The sequence below is a fragment of the Lissotriton vulgaris genome, chromosome 3_1 (genome assembly GCF_964263255.1).
Source record: "Lissotriton vulgaris chromosome 3_1, aLisVul1.2, whole genome shotgun sequence".
Classification (NCBI taxonomy): domain Eukaryota; kingdom Metazoa; phylum Chordata; class Amphibia; order Caudata; family Salamandridae; genus Lissotriton; species Lissotriton vulgaris.
The window spans coordinates 1,505,019,711-1,505,037,012 of NC_141689.1; the positions used below are offsets into that span (position 1 = coordinate 1,505,019,711).

Below are 17,302 nucleotides of genomic sequence, written 5' to 3' on the forward strand. Positions count from 1 at the left end.
CTGATCTGAACGGGGGAAGGCGGACTCTCTGTGTCCTTCCGGCGAGGAAGGAGATGATCCACTCCAGTGCCTTCTCCTGGATTCTGACGTTGCTTAGGCGCTGCACTAGGGTGCGGTGGCAGACCGTGTTGAATGCCGCGGAGAGGTCCAGGAGGATGAGGGCCGCTGTTTCTCCGTTGTCGAGAAGGGCTCAGATGTCATCGGTGGCAGCGATGAGGGCGGTCTCGGTGCTGTGGTTGGCCCGGAAGCCAGACTGCGAGAGGTCGAGGGATCCATTCGTCTCGAGGAAGGCGGCCAGCTGCTTGTTGACGGTCTTCTCGATGACTTTGGCCGGAAACGGGAGGAGCGAGATGGGGCGGTAGTTTTTGAGTTCGGTGGGTCTGCTGATGTTTTATTCAGTAGGGCGCTGAGTTTGGCGTGCTTCCAGCTCTCAGGGAAGGTAACGGTGTCGAAGGAGGTGTTGATGATGTCCTGCAGGTGGGGTGCGATGACAGCGTCGGCCTTGTTGAAGACGTGGTGAGAACAGGGGTCGGTTGGAGATCCGGAGTGGATGGTGTTCATCGTGCGGATGGTGTCTTCAGTGCTGATCGGGGTTCAGGCGCGGAGGGTGGTGGTGAGGGGCGTAGGTGCGGTCGTGGGGAGTGTTGGTTGTGTGCTGAAGCTGTTGTGAATGTCAGCGATCTTGTTGTGGAAGTAGGAGGCGAGGGAGTTGCAGAGGTCTTGAGATGGGGTGATGTCGTTGTTTCCGGCGTTGGGGTTGGAGAGCGATTTAACGATGTTGAAGAGTTCCTTGCTGTTGTGTGTGTTGTTGTCCAGTCGTTCCTTGAATGCAGTTTTCATGGTGGCGTGGATCAGTTGATGGTGTTTTCGGGTGGCGAGCTTGAGGGTGGTCATGTTGTCTGGTGTTGGGTCTCTGCGCCAGGCTCTCTCGAGGGCTCGGCAGTTCTTCTTGGAGCTCTTGAGTTCGTCGGTGAACCAAGGTGTGAGAAGGTGGCCCGATATGCAGTGTTCACTATTCTAGTGACCACTATGCATCGGTCCAAACGACCCTTATGGTGATTGGTTGTAAGTCAACCTTAGACCAGCTATCCTAGTAGCGTGGATACGAGCAGTCTTCGGGCTAAACTCTAGAGGGCGTGTTAAGCCAGCTGTTATACCATCACATACCCCTTGAACACCAAGTGAAAGGACACCACACAAGTGTTATGAAAATAAACAGTATATTTATTAGAATCACAACAGCCCTGTACTCTTTATGAGGACAGGGTACTAAGCACAGAACAAAACTCTTAGGAAAATACTTCAAGTGCACAATCAATACAAGTGCCCAAGGGCACGGAAAGTTTAGTGGTCTCGGGCGGACCCGATAAGGCAAGTCGGAAGCGAGGGACTCAGGACCCTTAAGTAAGGAGGCTATGCGGGCACCGAAATACCGGAGTTACCTAGCCACAAGGGCTGTGGCTGCACCAGTCTTACAGGCGTCGGGGGTCTTCGCTGACGAGCCAGGAGCCGGAAGGAAGGAGTTGCTGGCCGGCGACCAGTGAAGAATAGTTCGTAGAGATCCAAGCCTGGATCAGAGATCGATGATACCTGAAAGCAGAGGGGACCAAGTTCGTACTACTAGCCAGTAGTCAGAGGGTACCAGGAAGGCACCGGATGGCCGTCACCTCGACTAGGTGAGTGGACGACGCTAGGCTCTGCAGTCTCACGGACCAGGAGGCGTTGTCGGCGACCAGGATGGAGGTGCGAGCTGTCCCACGAAGGTTGATGCTGTCAGCGTCGCTGGGCCCAGGATTGGGGCAACAAGCCTTGGCAGATTTCAGGGCCACGTGGTGGGCCTAAAATGGCGTCTTGAGTGGACCAGGAGGGTCCGGGGTGCTCCTCTCGGAAAAGGGGAGCAAGGGCCGGTCTGGAGCAACCAGACCAGCAGCGTTGGTTGTCGGATGTCGTCAAGGAGATCACAAGCCAGCGGCTAGTGATCGGACAACGTGCTGAGCGGCGAGCAGAAGGGCCCCACGCAGATCGTGGAGATGCTGGGAGGCTGCACTTCGGTGCTGGAGCTGCTCAGGATCGGGGCTTTTCGGACCCCAGAGCACTCACCAGAGGATTCCTTCGGTGGTCGTGCTGGATTAAGAAAGCGTGCAGGTTTTGATGATGGCCGGTCCCTCGAGGTCTCGTCGTACCCACAGATCTCAGCTGAGCTGACGATGTGGGTAGAGGTCAGAGGTGCCAGGGAAGCCGGTTCTCGTCGAGCTGGGTCGCGGATTCCTGAGGAAGGACTTGCAGCAAACCGCAGAGTTCTTAGATGGTGCCTGCGGATGCAGGGTGACTACTCCTTAGCCACAAGGGAGAAATCTTGAGAAGAGTCTCGAATGTCCTTTCGTAGAAAGTAGTTCTTGATTCAAAGATGATCTAATTTGGAAGGGTCCCCGCTCCGGCCTTTATCCTAAAGAAAGGGGTGGGTACATGACTAGGTCCTGCCCTAGGGGTGGGACCAGGAAGGGGGGTAGTTACACCCCTCTCCCCCTGCTGGACTTTCCCCAGGTCAGGGGCTGCGCGCCCCTGGAACTGGTTCTAGCCGTCAGATGCGTAGTGAGCACCGGGGTGCCACTCCGCAGTCACCTTCTTGCAAAGCCCTACCTACCCAGAATACACAAACCCTGTCTGGGACGGTGCGAACACCGCCCTTGACAGGAAACCCTTTGTCCAAGCTCTCCTCGCTGGAAGGACTCCCAGCAGCAGGAGGTCAGACTCGTGTCTGTGGTGGCAGCGTCCATTTTGTGGAGCTGAGGCTTCAGTTAACTTTAACCGGGGTTCACAGTTACGTACATGTCGTGTCCCTCTAGAAGGGCGGAATGCTAACCTCGTCGCCAGAATTGGTGAGGGGGCAGCATCCCGATTCGTATGACACCTTACTCGACATGTCTTGATAACGCGATACCGATATGATACGCGTTATCATGGAACAGCCATTGGGTCTTGGTTCCGCAAGCTGCAACCGGGCTCGGCTCGTGCCAGAGCCCAATTCACACGGTTCCATGCACTCTGCCTTCAGGATTGTCAAGGCCTGCCATAGGAGTGACTGATAGGAACTCGGGTGCCCATTTTAAGGTTAGGTATAGGGATACTATACCTACAGCAACGGGCGAGTATGCCACGTTGCCCCAGCTGTCGTGCAGCCAGTTGTGTCAGATTTAGATGGCCATCCAGGGGTGGCATAATACATGCTTCAGCCCCTGGTAGGCCCTGGGTACACCGATGCCCTGAGTTACAGGGTCTGACAAAGTGGCCCAGTCCCAATTGGAAATGTACCTAAGGTACATGGAATCCATTTTAGAGAGAGAGCAGTAGGCCTGGGGTCCTGATTGGCAGGGCCCCAGGTCAACTAAGTCGGAAAACCAGCAAAACACCAGGCAAAAAGTCGGGGGTAACCATAGTCAGGTATCTACCTTCCTACACAAGGTGCTTTCATACTGCCGGGTCTGCTAGGCGGGGTCCTCAGTGGGGCGAGGTCGTCTGCGCAGCCGCTGATCCACTTCGTGAGGTTGTCGGCGGCCTGGCTGGGGTTCGCTGAGCTGGTGGGGGGGTGCTGGCTCAGGGATGCGGTGAGCTGGTCGGCTGTGATCTTGTTCCCTCAGTAACTCTGTGTCTGAAGAAAAACATACATGTTTAAATTGGGCACTTAGTGGTAAACTTGCACATGTGTAGATTTATACCTTAATGGGTAAAACCTGGCTACTAAGGCAGTGATTCCATAATTTCATTTTTATTTTGTTGTTGTGTCTGCACGGTTGGCTTTTCTTTCTTTCTTCATTTACATGATCATTGGTGGTGGGATGGTTTATTTTGTATGATAGGAAGCCATAGACTTCAACTTTTTTTTAAAATAAATTTTTATTGAAAGTTCAACTCAAGTTACAATATGAAAATACAGCGTAAAGTGCATCGGTGAGGTAATTCAGTTTCAACTCCATTTTGTATTCCGTCGCCATTTTGTGTTGCCCTCACTCAGACAGCTTGGTAAACCGAGTGTTTTTGCCCTTGGTACTGCCATGTGTTAAATAACCTCCCCTTTCTTGTTGTGAAGCCAATTCCAGGAACTAGCCAAACTGACTAATCCTTGTCTAGACTGACTAATCCTTGTCCCAACTATCTGTTGGCCTTCGGTATTCTTTCCCCGCATTATCCTATTTTGCAAGTTGTCCTTTGAAGCACAAAAACATGTCCTGCCATTACTGATTGACCTATAGGTGCTGTCATTGATTGACTTATGGGGTTGGGCAAAAACACGACTCAAGGGGGACGTTCTGGTTACATGATGCCTTGTTTTGAATGTTTTCCTATTGGCTAATATTTGGCAGATCTTGCATGTCCATATTAGGCATTTTGCATGCTTGCATGAGCTAGGACTGGCCCTTGCTTTTATGCTGAGTATGTAACCCTCACATATATAAGGCCCCAGTGTTCTGTACTCTTTAGACTGCCTCATTCAGTTGCTAAGGCTTCTGTGTGACGTAGTCTCACTCATTTGAGTTAAATAAAGATGTACTTTTATATTTCAGCTTCTGTGCCAACTTCTTCTTTGTATTAGTGAGACCCCTGAGAAGGAGTTTTGATTTCTTCATTGGTGCTTTAGATATCTTTCAATTTACAGCATTCAATGATATATACATATGTCAATTTAAAAACATCCAGCTGTTATGATTCTTAGTAGCATAGAAAGTCCATAAAAATTGGTAAATTGCAACATCACAAAAAACACAGAAAACACAGATTAAAGTGCATATGTGTTCAATGTGGCATGGAATTAGCCACATAGTGTAACCTACAATTACATAAAGAGGTCTTTACAGAATATAACTATTATGCTTATATTGAACCGTCTACCAACAAAGCAGAACCAAAGGGGATGACGGATGGAGTGTTGACCATTGCAAGCACTCACCCCCAGTCAACTGATCTGGGTTTAATCCATCATCATTCTTTAGCTCACTCCGCCAACCCAGTTCAGACATGGCCATATGCAAATCAGTCTGACCCTGTGCCTCATGAGAACAGTCCAGCCCGAACTGCCATGCCATGTCTTCCTTGGACCGGAAACAAGCATCCTGGGACCGGTTTCTGGCTAATCAGCTGTCATCAGCCAGGCTAGCTTGAATCCAGTGGCAAAGTGAGCTAGGGACCCACGTCTGGGCATATCCTGACAACTTAGGGCGAACAAAGTAAAACCAAAGGGGATGACGGATGGAGTGTTGAACATTGCAAGCACTCACCCCCAGTCAACTGATCTGGGTTTAATCCATCATCATTCTTTAGCTCACTCCGCCACCCCAGTTCAGACATGGCCAGGCTAGCTTGAATCCAGTGTCGCTTTATGCAGCACAAATGGAAGTTGCAACTCGTAATTTTTTTAATGACTTATGTGCAGGAAGGGACACCTTTCTGTATATAAACAATCATGCATGGGATTTTGCTGTTTTTATGTGTGCTGCACAATGCAGCATTCATGAAAACAGCAAAAACAAGGAGAAGTAAAGCATTTCTACTTGTTGCACCCTGTTAAGACCACTTTGTTCCAGCTTACATTTCACGTTTTACTTAATCTTGCATTCCCTATGAGTAATTGATTTTCCCAAGATGTTATAACTTTTTTTTCAGGCAGCATATTACTTGTCTAGTGCATTATTTGAATTGAGTTACATCCAGGTGTTTATAGCGCAGCACAACTGGGTTATAGCTGAAGGCAGTGCGAGTTTCTCTCAGTGGGGCGGTATGGTGTTCAGTGTGGGAGAGGATGTGGTACTATGGCCAGAGCTGCCGAATTTGGGTATGGGGAACCAAGTTCAGCCTTCATGACCACTCCACCAAACCACTCTCCAGAGGGAGCACATTCCCATGCTAGACCTTAGAAGGCCCAGCTAGACTGTAGAAGCCCGGGTGTTTTAGCACCAGAAGGTGGGCCCTAGCAGTGGCAAGTGTGGGTTATCCTTGAAGGCCTGTCCACCACAATCCATACTGAAGTTCACCTCCTGTCTTGTGGGCAGGCTTACGAAGCAACCTACCCCAGCGTGACAGTGACTTGGTCACTGAGGTCACAGGACCCTTGAAGTCAATCTGCCTCACCCACTGGTACCTCAATTTGCCTTGTTTCAGCAATAGTAGTGCAACTCACCAGGGATCGGCAATGCAGGATGTTCACGCACACCAAACTAAGTTTGCAAACTTCACGGCCTCTCTGCTCCATGCACAAGCACTTTTAACAAGTGCTGCCTGCTTTGGGCCAGTAGAATTATGCAGCAAGAGAGAACAACATTATGCCACAGTGTTGACTAAACTATGCAGTAAACAAAAAGTCAGCAGCATAATGCTGTATATTTTCAGATACTTTATTATTTCGACATTTTTATACATACTAAAAGTCTCTGCAAATATTTTGCCTCATCAGTGCCAGTGTAACAGTCAAATGCAGCAGTGAGAAAGGTTACCAGTCAACCTTTGCAAAAGGCCCTCCACTTCGCAGCAACACAAGTCACATGTTTTTGTAACCTTTGATCCATTTGAGCTACAAACAATTTATTCGTTAAAATCATCAGATTATGCAGCAGATGGTGTAATATGTGGCAAATATGGCAGAGCCATAATTAGGTGGAAAACATTTGCAAACTGGGATATTTTGTCATTAATGTTTGAACTGCTCTTGTGGAAAAAGGGAGAAGTGCTGATGACAGAAACTTCATGGGTCGGAGACAAATGGTTTTTCCTTCCATTTTTAAGTGCACTTTATTCGTTCTGTGATTGGAAACGTATCCCACTTTGTGAATACATTTTAATGTCATTAACTCATATTCAACCTTTAATAAACATGCGTATCCCTTGATTGAATGAAATAATGTAATAAGTTGTAAATGGTCAGTGAAATACCAAACAAATACTAAAAATTGGGCTATTTTGCTCTTTCTGGCCACACCTCTGACTCCGCCCACTGACCCAATCCATGGGTTATTCCCACCCTCGGATTCTCCACCCACAGTTCCCCTACTTTTTCCCCCCACTTCGACCACTGTTTCAGATAAACACAATTAAAGAGTCCAGAGCTTGGACAGTCACTGTGAGTGCCTGTGCTTAAATGAAAGTATTTAGATTACCTGTTGGCATAAATTGGAGCTTTATGAAGCAAAACACAGATTGATCAGTTCCAGAAAGGCCTCCGAGAGGCTATTCGATTGTAATGTAAGAGACAACTTTGACCATTTTAAATGGTCAAAGGCCTTTTCTACGCCTCAGGCTGCAGCACAGATGGGGTAATATGGGAATTAGGTTGCTCAGAAGTCTTGTTTTCAAGCATGCAAGTCTTGTCATTTAGAAGCAATTTGGACAACATGTAATTCATACATTGATTCGGAAATTTTTCCTAGTTAGATTCCTATGTGTTTAGTTGGCCATTTCAGCAATATAATTATGGTATTGTTCGCACTAACTTTAATATCTTGTGCTATGCTTTTTATTAATGGAATGGACCAATTATGTAATATATAAAAAAGAATTTACAAGTCTTTCATATTATGCATGGCTTGCATATGTAATTTTACACTTTGACCTCACTATTCTGGTGTAATTCCTTTTATCCAGTACTTTTCCTGTGCCATTTTCTTCCCGAAGTAGTGGATTGATGACATATGGCTTCTAGTAAACTGATGTTTTTAAATTATACTGTACTAAAATCACTTTCCTCCAATCTCAACGAATTTTATAATTAAATACCAAGGTGTAAATTAACATATGTAAAATGTGCTTGCATCATTTTATCTTTCAAGCAAATTGTTTCCATATTTTCAAGTCATTTTTAAATTAAAACTAAAGTGGTTAGTTAGCACATGACTCCATGTTACCTGAGCCATCATTTCCTATCCCCGACTTCGACGTTGTTAACCTATGATATAATCGGAGTGGTAGTCGTGGTACGAAGTCAACTAAACCAACTGGACAACCACACCTGAAAATTATTTTGAAAAGGACAGCTCAGGACTAGAAAACGAAGCAGGTGACATGAGTCATCTGGCAACTTTAACACCTGCAGAAAATTAATATGATTTTAAATGACATTGAATTTAATTTTTTCAAATGGATTTACATGGCTGTGAGTATAACAAAATTAACAGGAAGCCAGCCCAGAACACAGGCCTGAGGTTATGCCTCTAGTGTACGCCGGGAAACGTCAGAGGTGGGCTGAGACCGAAGAGCTTCTGCCTCTTCCGGTGGGCCTATCCGTGCTCACCCCTCCCCGCTGCAGCCAGGGCGGGCCTGGGGACGCCCCTTCCTTTCCTCCTCCTCCTCTGGCCCGGGTGTGCTGTGGCTGCCAGCGGCAGGAGGAGCTGCAGCATGGCGGCCGTGGAGAGCAGCCGGGTGTGCGAGACGCAGGGCTGCTGCAGCCAGGCCAAGCTGCAGTGCCCCACCTGCATCAAGCTGGGCATCCAAGGGTCCTACTTCTGCTCGCAGGTAGGGTAGGGGACGGCGTCGGGCCTGTGGGTGCGCAGGTGCCAGCGCCGGCACTCACGCTGCCAGCAGTGAACACCCTGCCGGGGTCTGCTGTGGGTGAGGTGCCGGGGCTGGAAGCGTGCCTCGCCTGGGTAAGAGGGCGGGACCAGCCCCACTTTGAGCCGGGTGCTGCTCCTGTGCAGGTGCACAGGGGCCTAACCCAGCCCCCCGTAACTGCCGTCAAGTGGTGGGGGAGTTAGAATGAGTGTCAGCATGTTTTTATGTAGCGCTTACTACCCCAGACGAGGCGTTGGGATACCGGGTTTGACAGTGCAGCCCTGTACCGTTTGCACATAAGCTCGCCCTTCGCCTTAATCTTTCTCAAAATGTAGTTTGGATTCATTTAGGATTTTCTGCACGTCTCCGATTCTCTATAAACCTCCATCTTTTTACAACTGTCCTGCTCGCCGCGCCGGGTTGCCTTAACCTCCTCTTTCTGCGAGTCAGTCTCTCTGCACGTGGGCCCCCATGCCTTTTTTTTCCCCCTCTACATTTCCTGACGTTATTTCTACCATTCGTATTATTCTTTCATTTCCATTGTATTTCAAAATGACCTTGTCCTCAAAACTAATTTGATATGTTGTACTGTTATGCGGGGGGAATTTATTTATTTTTTATTGACCCTATTCCTGGTCGTTTCCCGTCCAGGGCCGCTCTGTGCCACCGGAATCATTACGAAGATCTTTAGGTCCGCAGCACCACTATCGTAAACGACAGTCTTTCTTTCGGGTGTGTTCCAGGAGGTTTTGAGTAACTTATGAGATAGATTGACACATGGCGGCACTTAATGCAGTGTTTAAAGAAAGATAACCGCACCTCCGTGGTCATCACGCACTACATGAAAGCACTTCACACATATGCTTAAAACAAAAACACCCTTCCAGTCACGCATGGTGTAGGTTGCAATCCGTATGGGTATGCGCTTCAGCGCCCCAAAAAGAGTAATAGGCGCTATACAAATGCATTCCGATACGTTATTTACATTATGGCATTTGTGCAATATCCCTAAATGTGTGATTGTTATGGCCAAGGGTTCTGAATGTTTACATCATCTGGAATGGAAACTAACCTGCAAGTTCTAGCATATATGCACAGGAGATACATTAAATACAAAAAGATAAAAAATGATTATCAAATGACCTTTTGGTTACAGTAAGAAGGGATTTGTTTAAAGTGCATCAGTTTGGGGATGCTAATTACCTTGTGTAGTCATGGTGCGGATAGATTATGGCAGATTCACATAACATTTTCTCCATCTATGTGGAACTAAGGTGCGCAAAATGAGTACTTTGCAGTAGCAGAATAATTGGGAGCTACAACGTTATACTTAGGCATGCAGTTATTCTCACACACTGACAGATTGGCCCCATTCATCAGATCTCGTAGATTCCTCGAGTATTGCTGGGAACCTTTTATGAATCAATGAAAATTAAAAACAAATGCTCCAAGTGTAGCACTAATCCACTGGGGGCAAACTTGTCAGTTTAAATAAAGAAGGGTGCTTTGTTACTAGGGTTCGTCTTTATAAGAAATCAGACCTATATTTCACTGCCCAGCATCTGACACTTGACTCCCACCTCTGTATGTGGCTTTAATACAGTTTCATAAACGGATGCAATAAAGTTGGGGCAGCAAACTTGTAGGTGGTGTTCAGAAACGGTTAATACTCTGTCCTCAGATAACACATTTAGAGGTAAGTCAGAAGGTCTTGAAGTTGACTTGGACATGCACTCACAGCCAATGACATGTCTGCTGCCTCAGGCAACCATGATTTCTTCTGGTTAAGAGCTCTGTTCTGGTAGTCTGGGCTACTTGGAGATGGAAATATTAGCTTTTTGACCTCATGAAAATATTCATGTCCGTTCAATAATTTGCCTCTGAAAAATGATTAGGATGCAACAAGTGACTGATGTATTGTGGGAGTTAAAAGTTGTATATCTGTTAATTAATTGTGTAGTTTGTTTGATATGTATGACCTGAAAACACATGACTGGTTCTAGCCGAATGTAGAATGACTCCTCAGTGTTTGGGCATGTTCTTGGATGAACTTTGGCCTTAGATTCGAAGTAATAGTCAGGAGTTATTTAACAAAGTTTTGAGTTTTAGGGCGTATGTAGTTATCCATATACATTATTTCCATTTTGGCTCTTTGTGTATTTATAGAGTTTTTTAGTTATGTGTACCATGTTGCTATAAAAGTTAATGATGTCCTTGCTGTTGGTCTTGAGATTTTGAAGGATGTAGGTGCCCTTAGTGAGTGTTGTAGATCTATTTACGAAGCCTGGAGACAATTTAAGGGGAAAACATTTTCAGTTGTTAAGCTGTGCTGAATATGGAGAGCTGGTACATGGAGAAAGGGGAGCCTCTGACTTGGTCTTGCTTCATAGGCGGCTGAACAGTATATTCTGGCTTGTGACATTGAGTTTTGCTCTGCTTTAGTACCAGTAAGCATGCATCACTTTCATTGACTCCTTTTGGGCTTTGTTAGATTTTGATGCTTGTTTTCGTTTCATGCTGTCCGTGGAAGCTGAATTGAAGTCGTTTGAGGAGATTGTGGGTGTTATGCATTTTACGTTGGGTAGCAACAGAATTGTATGTTTTTGCTTTTGAGTGTTAACACCAGGTCTCTAAATGCTGGTGTTCTTGGAGGTAACGGTTGGCCTTTTCGCAAAGGACTTTAAAGATGGCTTGTTATGATGCATGCTTGGCAAATGACCGGTTCATAAGGAGTGTAGAAAATTGTACCTAAGTTATGCTAGCTCTTTGACAAGTTTGGTAGAGATGGTGTTTCTGGATGAGGTGGAGTCTTTTTGTGTTCTTTGTTTTAACAAGAAAAGATGAGATCTGACATAATAAACCCTTGGATGTTTTAGTGACTGTGCTAGAGCTGCGCTAGCTTATTTTAAGACTCCCATTCAAACGAGACTGACTACTTATTTGGAGTGCTGCTGATTATCCGGGTTTCTGTCTGTGTTCCAGTCAATTGAAGATAAGCTCTCCTTATCCAGAGGTGAACGCGAATCATGCAAGTTATATCTGATTTGCGATATAAGGGTTCTTTTGGTCAGATATGAATTTGAATGTTAGCATACAGTTAGACTTGTGACTGGTTTTGTGAGATGATCACTCTTTTGCAGGTTCCTGGACTTTGGGTTGCTTCACAAGGCACAATAAATCATAACTTGGAACTTACTCCGAGATGCATCTCCAAGAATTTTTGGGCATTTTCTGTTTGTGGAATAACATTTGATGCAGCTGGAGATTGCTGTTTTTGTTAGATCTGTGACACATCAGGATCTCCAATTTAACCTGCACTATCAGATGCATTTACATCATAGGGCTAATAATCTCTGTCTGTGCTTCGCTGTGGATTACACAGTTTAAGTATGCCATGTCATCCTAACCTTGTAAACATAATGTAGATAAATCTATAATTTGTTTTTACCTTTTAGGCTTTGTGTGTATGGTGAAAGCTCATTTTATCACACGCCATATCACACATGCATACTGATGCAGACAGAGGCTTTTGGATAGCTCCTTTCAGTCATTGGCTACTGCCGTTCAGCTGGCTTTTTGGTTCGCCCCCTGGGCATCGCATGTGGTGCGAGCAATGCTGTATTGGAATATGTAATTGAAGCCCCACCAACTATACGCCCATATTGTCATTGGATGGTTTCATTTTCCTTCGTAAATGCTGGCTTCTGACTTTTTAGGCTTGTTAGTCCCTCCTTAGTACTGCCTTAATTTCATTTCTTAACCTCCCATGAGGCCTGGCCTTTTTTACTTCGTTTGTTACATGGTATGTCTTCTTTAGTCTGTAGGCACTATTTTCTTTAATGAGTGTCTCTAACTGCAGGAGGGTCTTTCGTGTGCAGTTGTGACCACCGGCTTGTTTAACTCCTAGCAAATGGGGAGCTGTTCAGGGGCCATGGGAGACAGAAAGGGGCAACTCAGCGATGCCTTTTGGAATGCAATAGGTTTCGCATTTCCGAGAGTTTAAGATATTGGCAATGTAAATGACAATGCCTTTTATTTATGTTTTAAAAACCAAAACACAAAAAAAGGCATTGTAATTTACAATGCCAATAGCTCATATTCGCGTAAATGCGAGTGATTGCATTGCAGATGCTTGTTGTATTGGCTAACAGGACTCCTTCAGAGTTACCTTCCCACAGCATTTTGCAGCTGGTAACACTTAAAAAGAAAAAAAAGTGTTCCATACGTGCATTAGCAAATGCCTTTATTTTATTTTTCGTTCCTTAAGTAGGCTCATGTATCATCTTGTTGCTAGCCTGCAGTGCCACATCTAGCCAAACCTGCTTCAGTCCTTCCCTTCAACTGTTCTGGATTTTCATTGTTGGTTTTTAAAAAAACACTTTTTTACCCCCTTCAGGTACCTTACAGCTGTGGAGTGGAACAGAGCTACTTGATTCACTTCACTTTTAAGTGCTCCAAGACCGTTCGTTCCTACATGGCTATTACATACCTGCCTACTCACACTCTGCCACCGCATGACACACGATATCGGCTCCCATCACACGGTCTCCTGGTGAGGAGCCAATATCACACAGTGGCAGGGAAAACGAGCTGAAAACCACTTTAAATAGTGGGTTTCCAGCTGTTTTTCTGAAGCTTTTTACTGCAGAAGTCCATTAAAGGATGTGAAAATACCCCAGGACATCGGCACCAGCCTTTGCAAGCTTTTTTTGGGGAAGGAGGGGGCTTGATGGCTGGGTTCAAAAGTGCCTTATAGGTGCTTTTTGGCACGAGGCCCCACTCCTTTCAAAGTCTCTCCTCCTCCTCACACTGAGATTGTTATGCAAGTTGGCATGTATGCCATTAGACATGTGTAAAAATTGCCACCAGCACGTCATGATGCATGTGTATGAATCCATTGTGGAACATATTATCACATGTTGCAATTTATTCAGGTACATGACCTGTGCATGAGGTCCACCTTGAAATGTTTGCGCCATGTATGTCTTGTGGGACGGGTATGCTCAGAGGTGAGTCCCGTGCTCTCCATGCCACTGGAATCAAGCTATCCTGGCTGATGACGGCTAATAGCCAGAAACCGGTCCTAGGATGCTTGAATCTGGTCCAGGGAAGACATGGCTTGGCAGTTCGGTCTGGACTATTTCCATGAGGCACAGGGTCAAGACTACTTTGCATATGGCCATGTCTGAACTGGGGTGGTGTGGTGAGCAAAATAACGATGGATTAAACCCAGATCTGTGACTGGGGGTGAATGTTTCCATTGTGCAACATTCAGTCCAATTTTTTTTTTGCATGTTTGCCTTGTGGGCACCTGCATGCGCATAGAAGGAGAAGTGTGGCTCACTGGTTAGGAGGCAGACCTGGAAGCAGGGGTCAGCCCGGGACCAGGGTTCAAATCCCGGCTCGGCGGGGTCTTGAGTCCTAAAATGTCCATGGACTCGACAATTCTCGCTCCGGTGCCTACTCGATTCACGGGTTCACACTCTGTGTGACTCTGGGCAATAGCTTGCTTAATCTCCACAACGACCCCTCGCGGCGGGATGCCTGGCTTTCACCTTGCGGATACCCTGCTGGGGTTATCTCACAGGGGAATACCAGGACGGGTTCCCTAAGCAAGCGCTTAGAGACCGGTTGGTGATTTGCGCTATATAAATTCCTGTACATTTACATATAGAATGCAAGGTATGCATATGTCTGTGTCGTGACTTTCTGGAAAGACATGGCGTGCCGCTGCAAACAAACATTGACAACGCCAATAGGCCGCCACTAATCTAGCAAAGGTGTGGCCTATTGGCTTTCCCAATGCTTTTTATCATTTTGTGATTTTTGGTGGTAGTGCATTGCTTCCAAAAATAGGTTATGCCATACAAATCAGCGGAAGTAATGTTTTGTGGGACTCTTGTGTGAAGTTTTTCACCTCTTTACATTTTTCTAAGGCAAAGGCAATTTTACAGGCGGGGTGCTGGAAAGAGATAATTTCCAATGTGAATAGACTCATTAAACTGGGCAGGACGCCTTGCAATCAAAGTTTTTTACTTTAATATTTCTTTTAGTGTGACAGTGCCCTCTGTGAAGTTTTATTTACTATCGAACACTCTATATTACTGCATTTGCAGGCTGTCACCTTTCCTTCTACGCGCTCTTCCCACTCATTCCTGCCCCCACCACTTGCTTTGCATTCTTTCCTCTCGTCCTTGCTTTCCGGTCCCCGAAACCCCCCCTGCTGCAGTAAGTAGAAAGCTAAGCTAAGCAGGGCTAGAAAGGCTAAAAACAAGTGTGTAAGCATGTTAGGTTGTTGTGTTAATTATTTGCTTTATCAATAGTAGTTCATTACATATAATAAATAAGCACCATATGACTCGTGTATATAACGTTCAACATTTTTTTGGTCTCACATCATGATACGCCTAAACAACTACAAGTCTCTTTGAAGTTGTATCAAGTGCAATGAAAGGTGGTACTGCTAGAACAGTAAATGTTTCAGCACCCAGGCTAATGTGCTGCATTGCTAAATACATATGCAGTCCCAAAGGCGAGATCGATGCATTGCAAATGCATGTTCTCTTATCTGTGAGAATAAGTCTCCCCCGCAGCACTGACTAGTGCTTACCGGGATCCCTTTAGACCCCACTAACAAAAATAAACGAACCATCCAATTGGATTTCTGTAATGGTACCTAACACACAGAGTACCGTAAGGTCTGCTCTTGCCAACCCTACTGGGAGTTAACACCCCCACCAAGCATAACTAAACACTTACACCAGCTCTTGTCCTGAGGAGACCCCCAAGACGCAAGGGGTTGAAACGCATCAACTTTCTTTACAATTCCAAGTAAAATGGGACCATAAAGCGGAGAACCAACCTACCCCGTAGGGTCACCTATTCGAACATATTTAGGTTGACTTTTAGGAATGAATTCAGTTGTTCAACTCTTGATCAAAGGAAATTTACTGTGGGGTCTCGATGATTGATTGGTTAAACACTTGCATCTGTAATCTGTGGATTTATGTAGATTAACCTACTAAATATTCCTGATAATGTAATGAAATGCAATCCACTTAATCCTATTTATTTATCATGGTCACTCACACGGAGAAAGGACTCTTGCTCTTTCTATCCATCACTAGTTATTGTTTATTTTTCTTTTCTTTGCTAAGTCATGTTTCAAGAACTATGCATTAAGATCATGTTTAAACTTTTAAAGTTTGCTCCTGTAAATATAATGTACAATACAACACTTTAACATTTTGAAGTATTAAATGAATGTATGTGATTGTTTCACTTTAGACACAGTAATTAACTACATTGGCCAAAAATAACTTTAATATTAGCATTGAGGTATATTTGATTGTTACTAGTTTTTTTTAGAGCGGCAGTAGGCGATAGATTTGTGTGTATTTTTTTTTCTGTAGCTGGAAAAAGAGTTAAAGAGACTTGTGAGTAATGCAGCACTTATAGCGTGACACTTTTGATGGAGTGAACTACCTCTTGGGGAATTTCTTTGAGAGGAGACTTGACTGCAAGGCATTGCCCTATCAGGGTGCAATATGTGTAGGGCCTGCACTGCTGATTTGAAGGCGGTGTGGCGTGCAGGGGGTTTTAGGCTTTCTTTTTAGGCAAAACAGTTGGAATGAGGTAGTCCTTTTTAGGTTTCGTTATGAGGTAACATAAGATTCTTTTGTCAGGTTAAGCCTGATTTGGAAAAGGAGAATTGCTTGAATGCTCCAATGGAGTATGATAATTAAAGATGCTAATTTTGGACTGGTAGAGGAGTTTACTTGGAATAGATTAGGAGTTGTTTAGTTTGGGCTGGATTCTGTTTCAAGGAAAATTATCTAATAGCATTTTTGTTTTTTGAGGTGGAGGTTCAAATTTTAGTTGAATTAGACACCCATAGATGTAGTTGTGTATTCTCAGCATATTTGTTTACGGATCTCTTTTCACATTGGATCTGTTCAAGTAGTTGCTTGTAAAGGTTGCTTGAATAGGGAAAATTATATTTCCGGGAGGGTCTACATATTTTTATAGTAAGGTTGACTCATCTGAAAAAGCCCAATTTAAAGAATTATCAAGTAGAAGATAGATGTGCAAACCAGGTCACTCTTTGGGCTTCAGGCCCCACCCAGCTAGATAAGAGAATGGATAGTTTCTTGTACAGTGGGGTATAATGCAGCAGACCGATTATGTAGCAGAGACATGCCTCACTGGTGTCGTGAAATGTTTTTTGTTTTTAAAAAGCGATGCATGTATGTGTCTCCCTGAAGGGCCAATGGATGCATTGTGCACTTCTCCCCAGAATGTATTTCTCTTTAGACAATATGGTTAGAAAAGTTGGCTTTAATAATAAGCGGTTTCCTATTTAATTTTGGGAGGGTTCCCAAAACCAGTCGGGAGAGAAGGCGCACTGGATTTGAACGCTCTACTACTCAAAACTTTCTCATTAATGGGATGGATGGAACAGGAAATTCAGAGCAGTTTATCAATACATAATTTGGAGCCCTGATGATGTCCAAGTGTGGACGAAACGCGTGGCTGATTGATTTGTTACTATATTGTGTGGATCTAACCATTTGAAAGGTTTTCGAAACAAACCACTGAGTTTGAAATTCATCAAAGACTGCAGATGAAACTTTTTTTTTTTTTTTTTGTATAAAACCATTACTTGAATAATAGATTTGTGAACCGAGGCGCTCCTTTCAGGTTAGGTTATGTTATGAGACTTAATTTGCTCTGCTTTAGTTTGGAAAGGAGGGATAGGTAAAGAATCGAT

The 17,302-nt window shown here is 44.9% G+C and overlaps 2 protein-coding genes across 2 annotated transcripts in view; both read left to right on the forward strand.

Annotated features, from left to right (window-relative positions):
• LOC147728074 (uncharacterized) overlaps window positions 1-17,302 on the forward strand; it is a 755,421-nt gene that overhangs the window by 520,270 nt on the left and 217,849 nt on the right. The gene's annotated exons all lie outside the window — the stretch shown is intronic.
• METAP1 (methionyl aminopeptidase 1) overlaps window positions 8,174-17,302 on the forward strand; it is a 264,690-nt gene continuing 255,561 nt past the window's right edge. Inside the window, exon 1 of the mRNA XM_086961960.1 lies at window positions 8,174-8,496. Within this exon, the coding sequence (XP_086818086.1) occupies window positions 8,380-8,496 (117 nt within the window). The 5' untranslated portion in view covers window positions 8,174-8,379. The remainder of the gene's footprint in view (window positions 8,497-17,302) is intronic.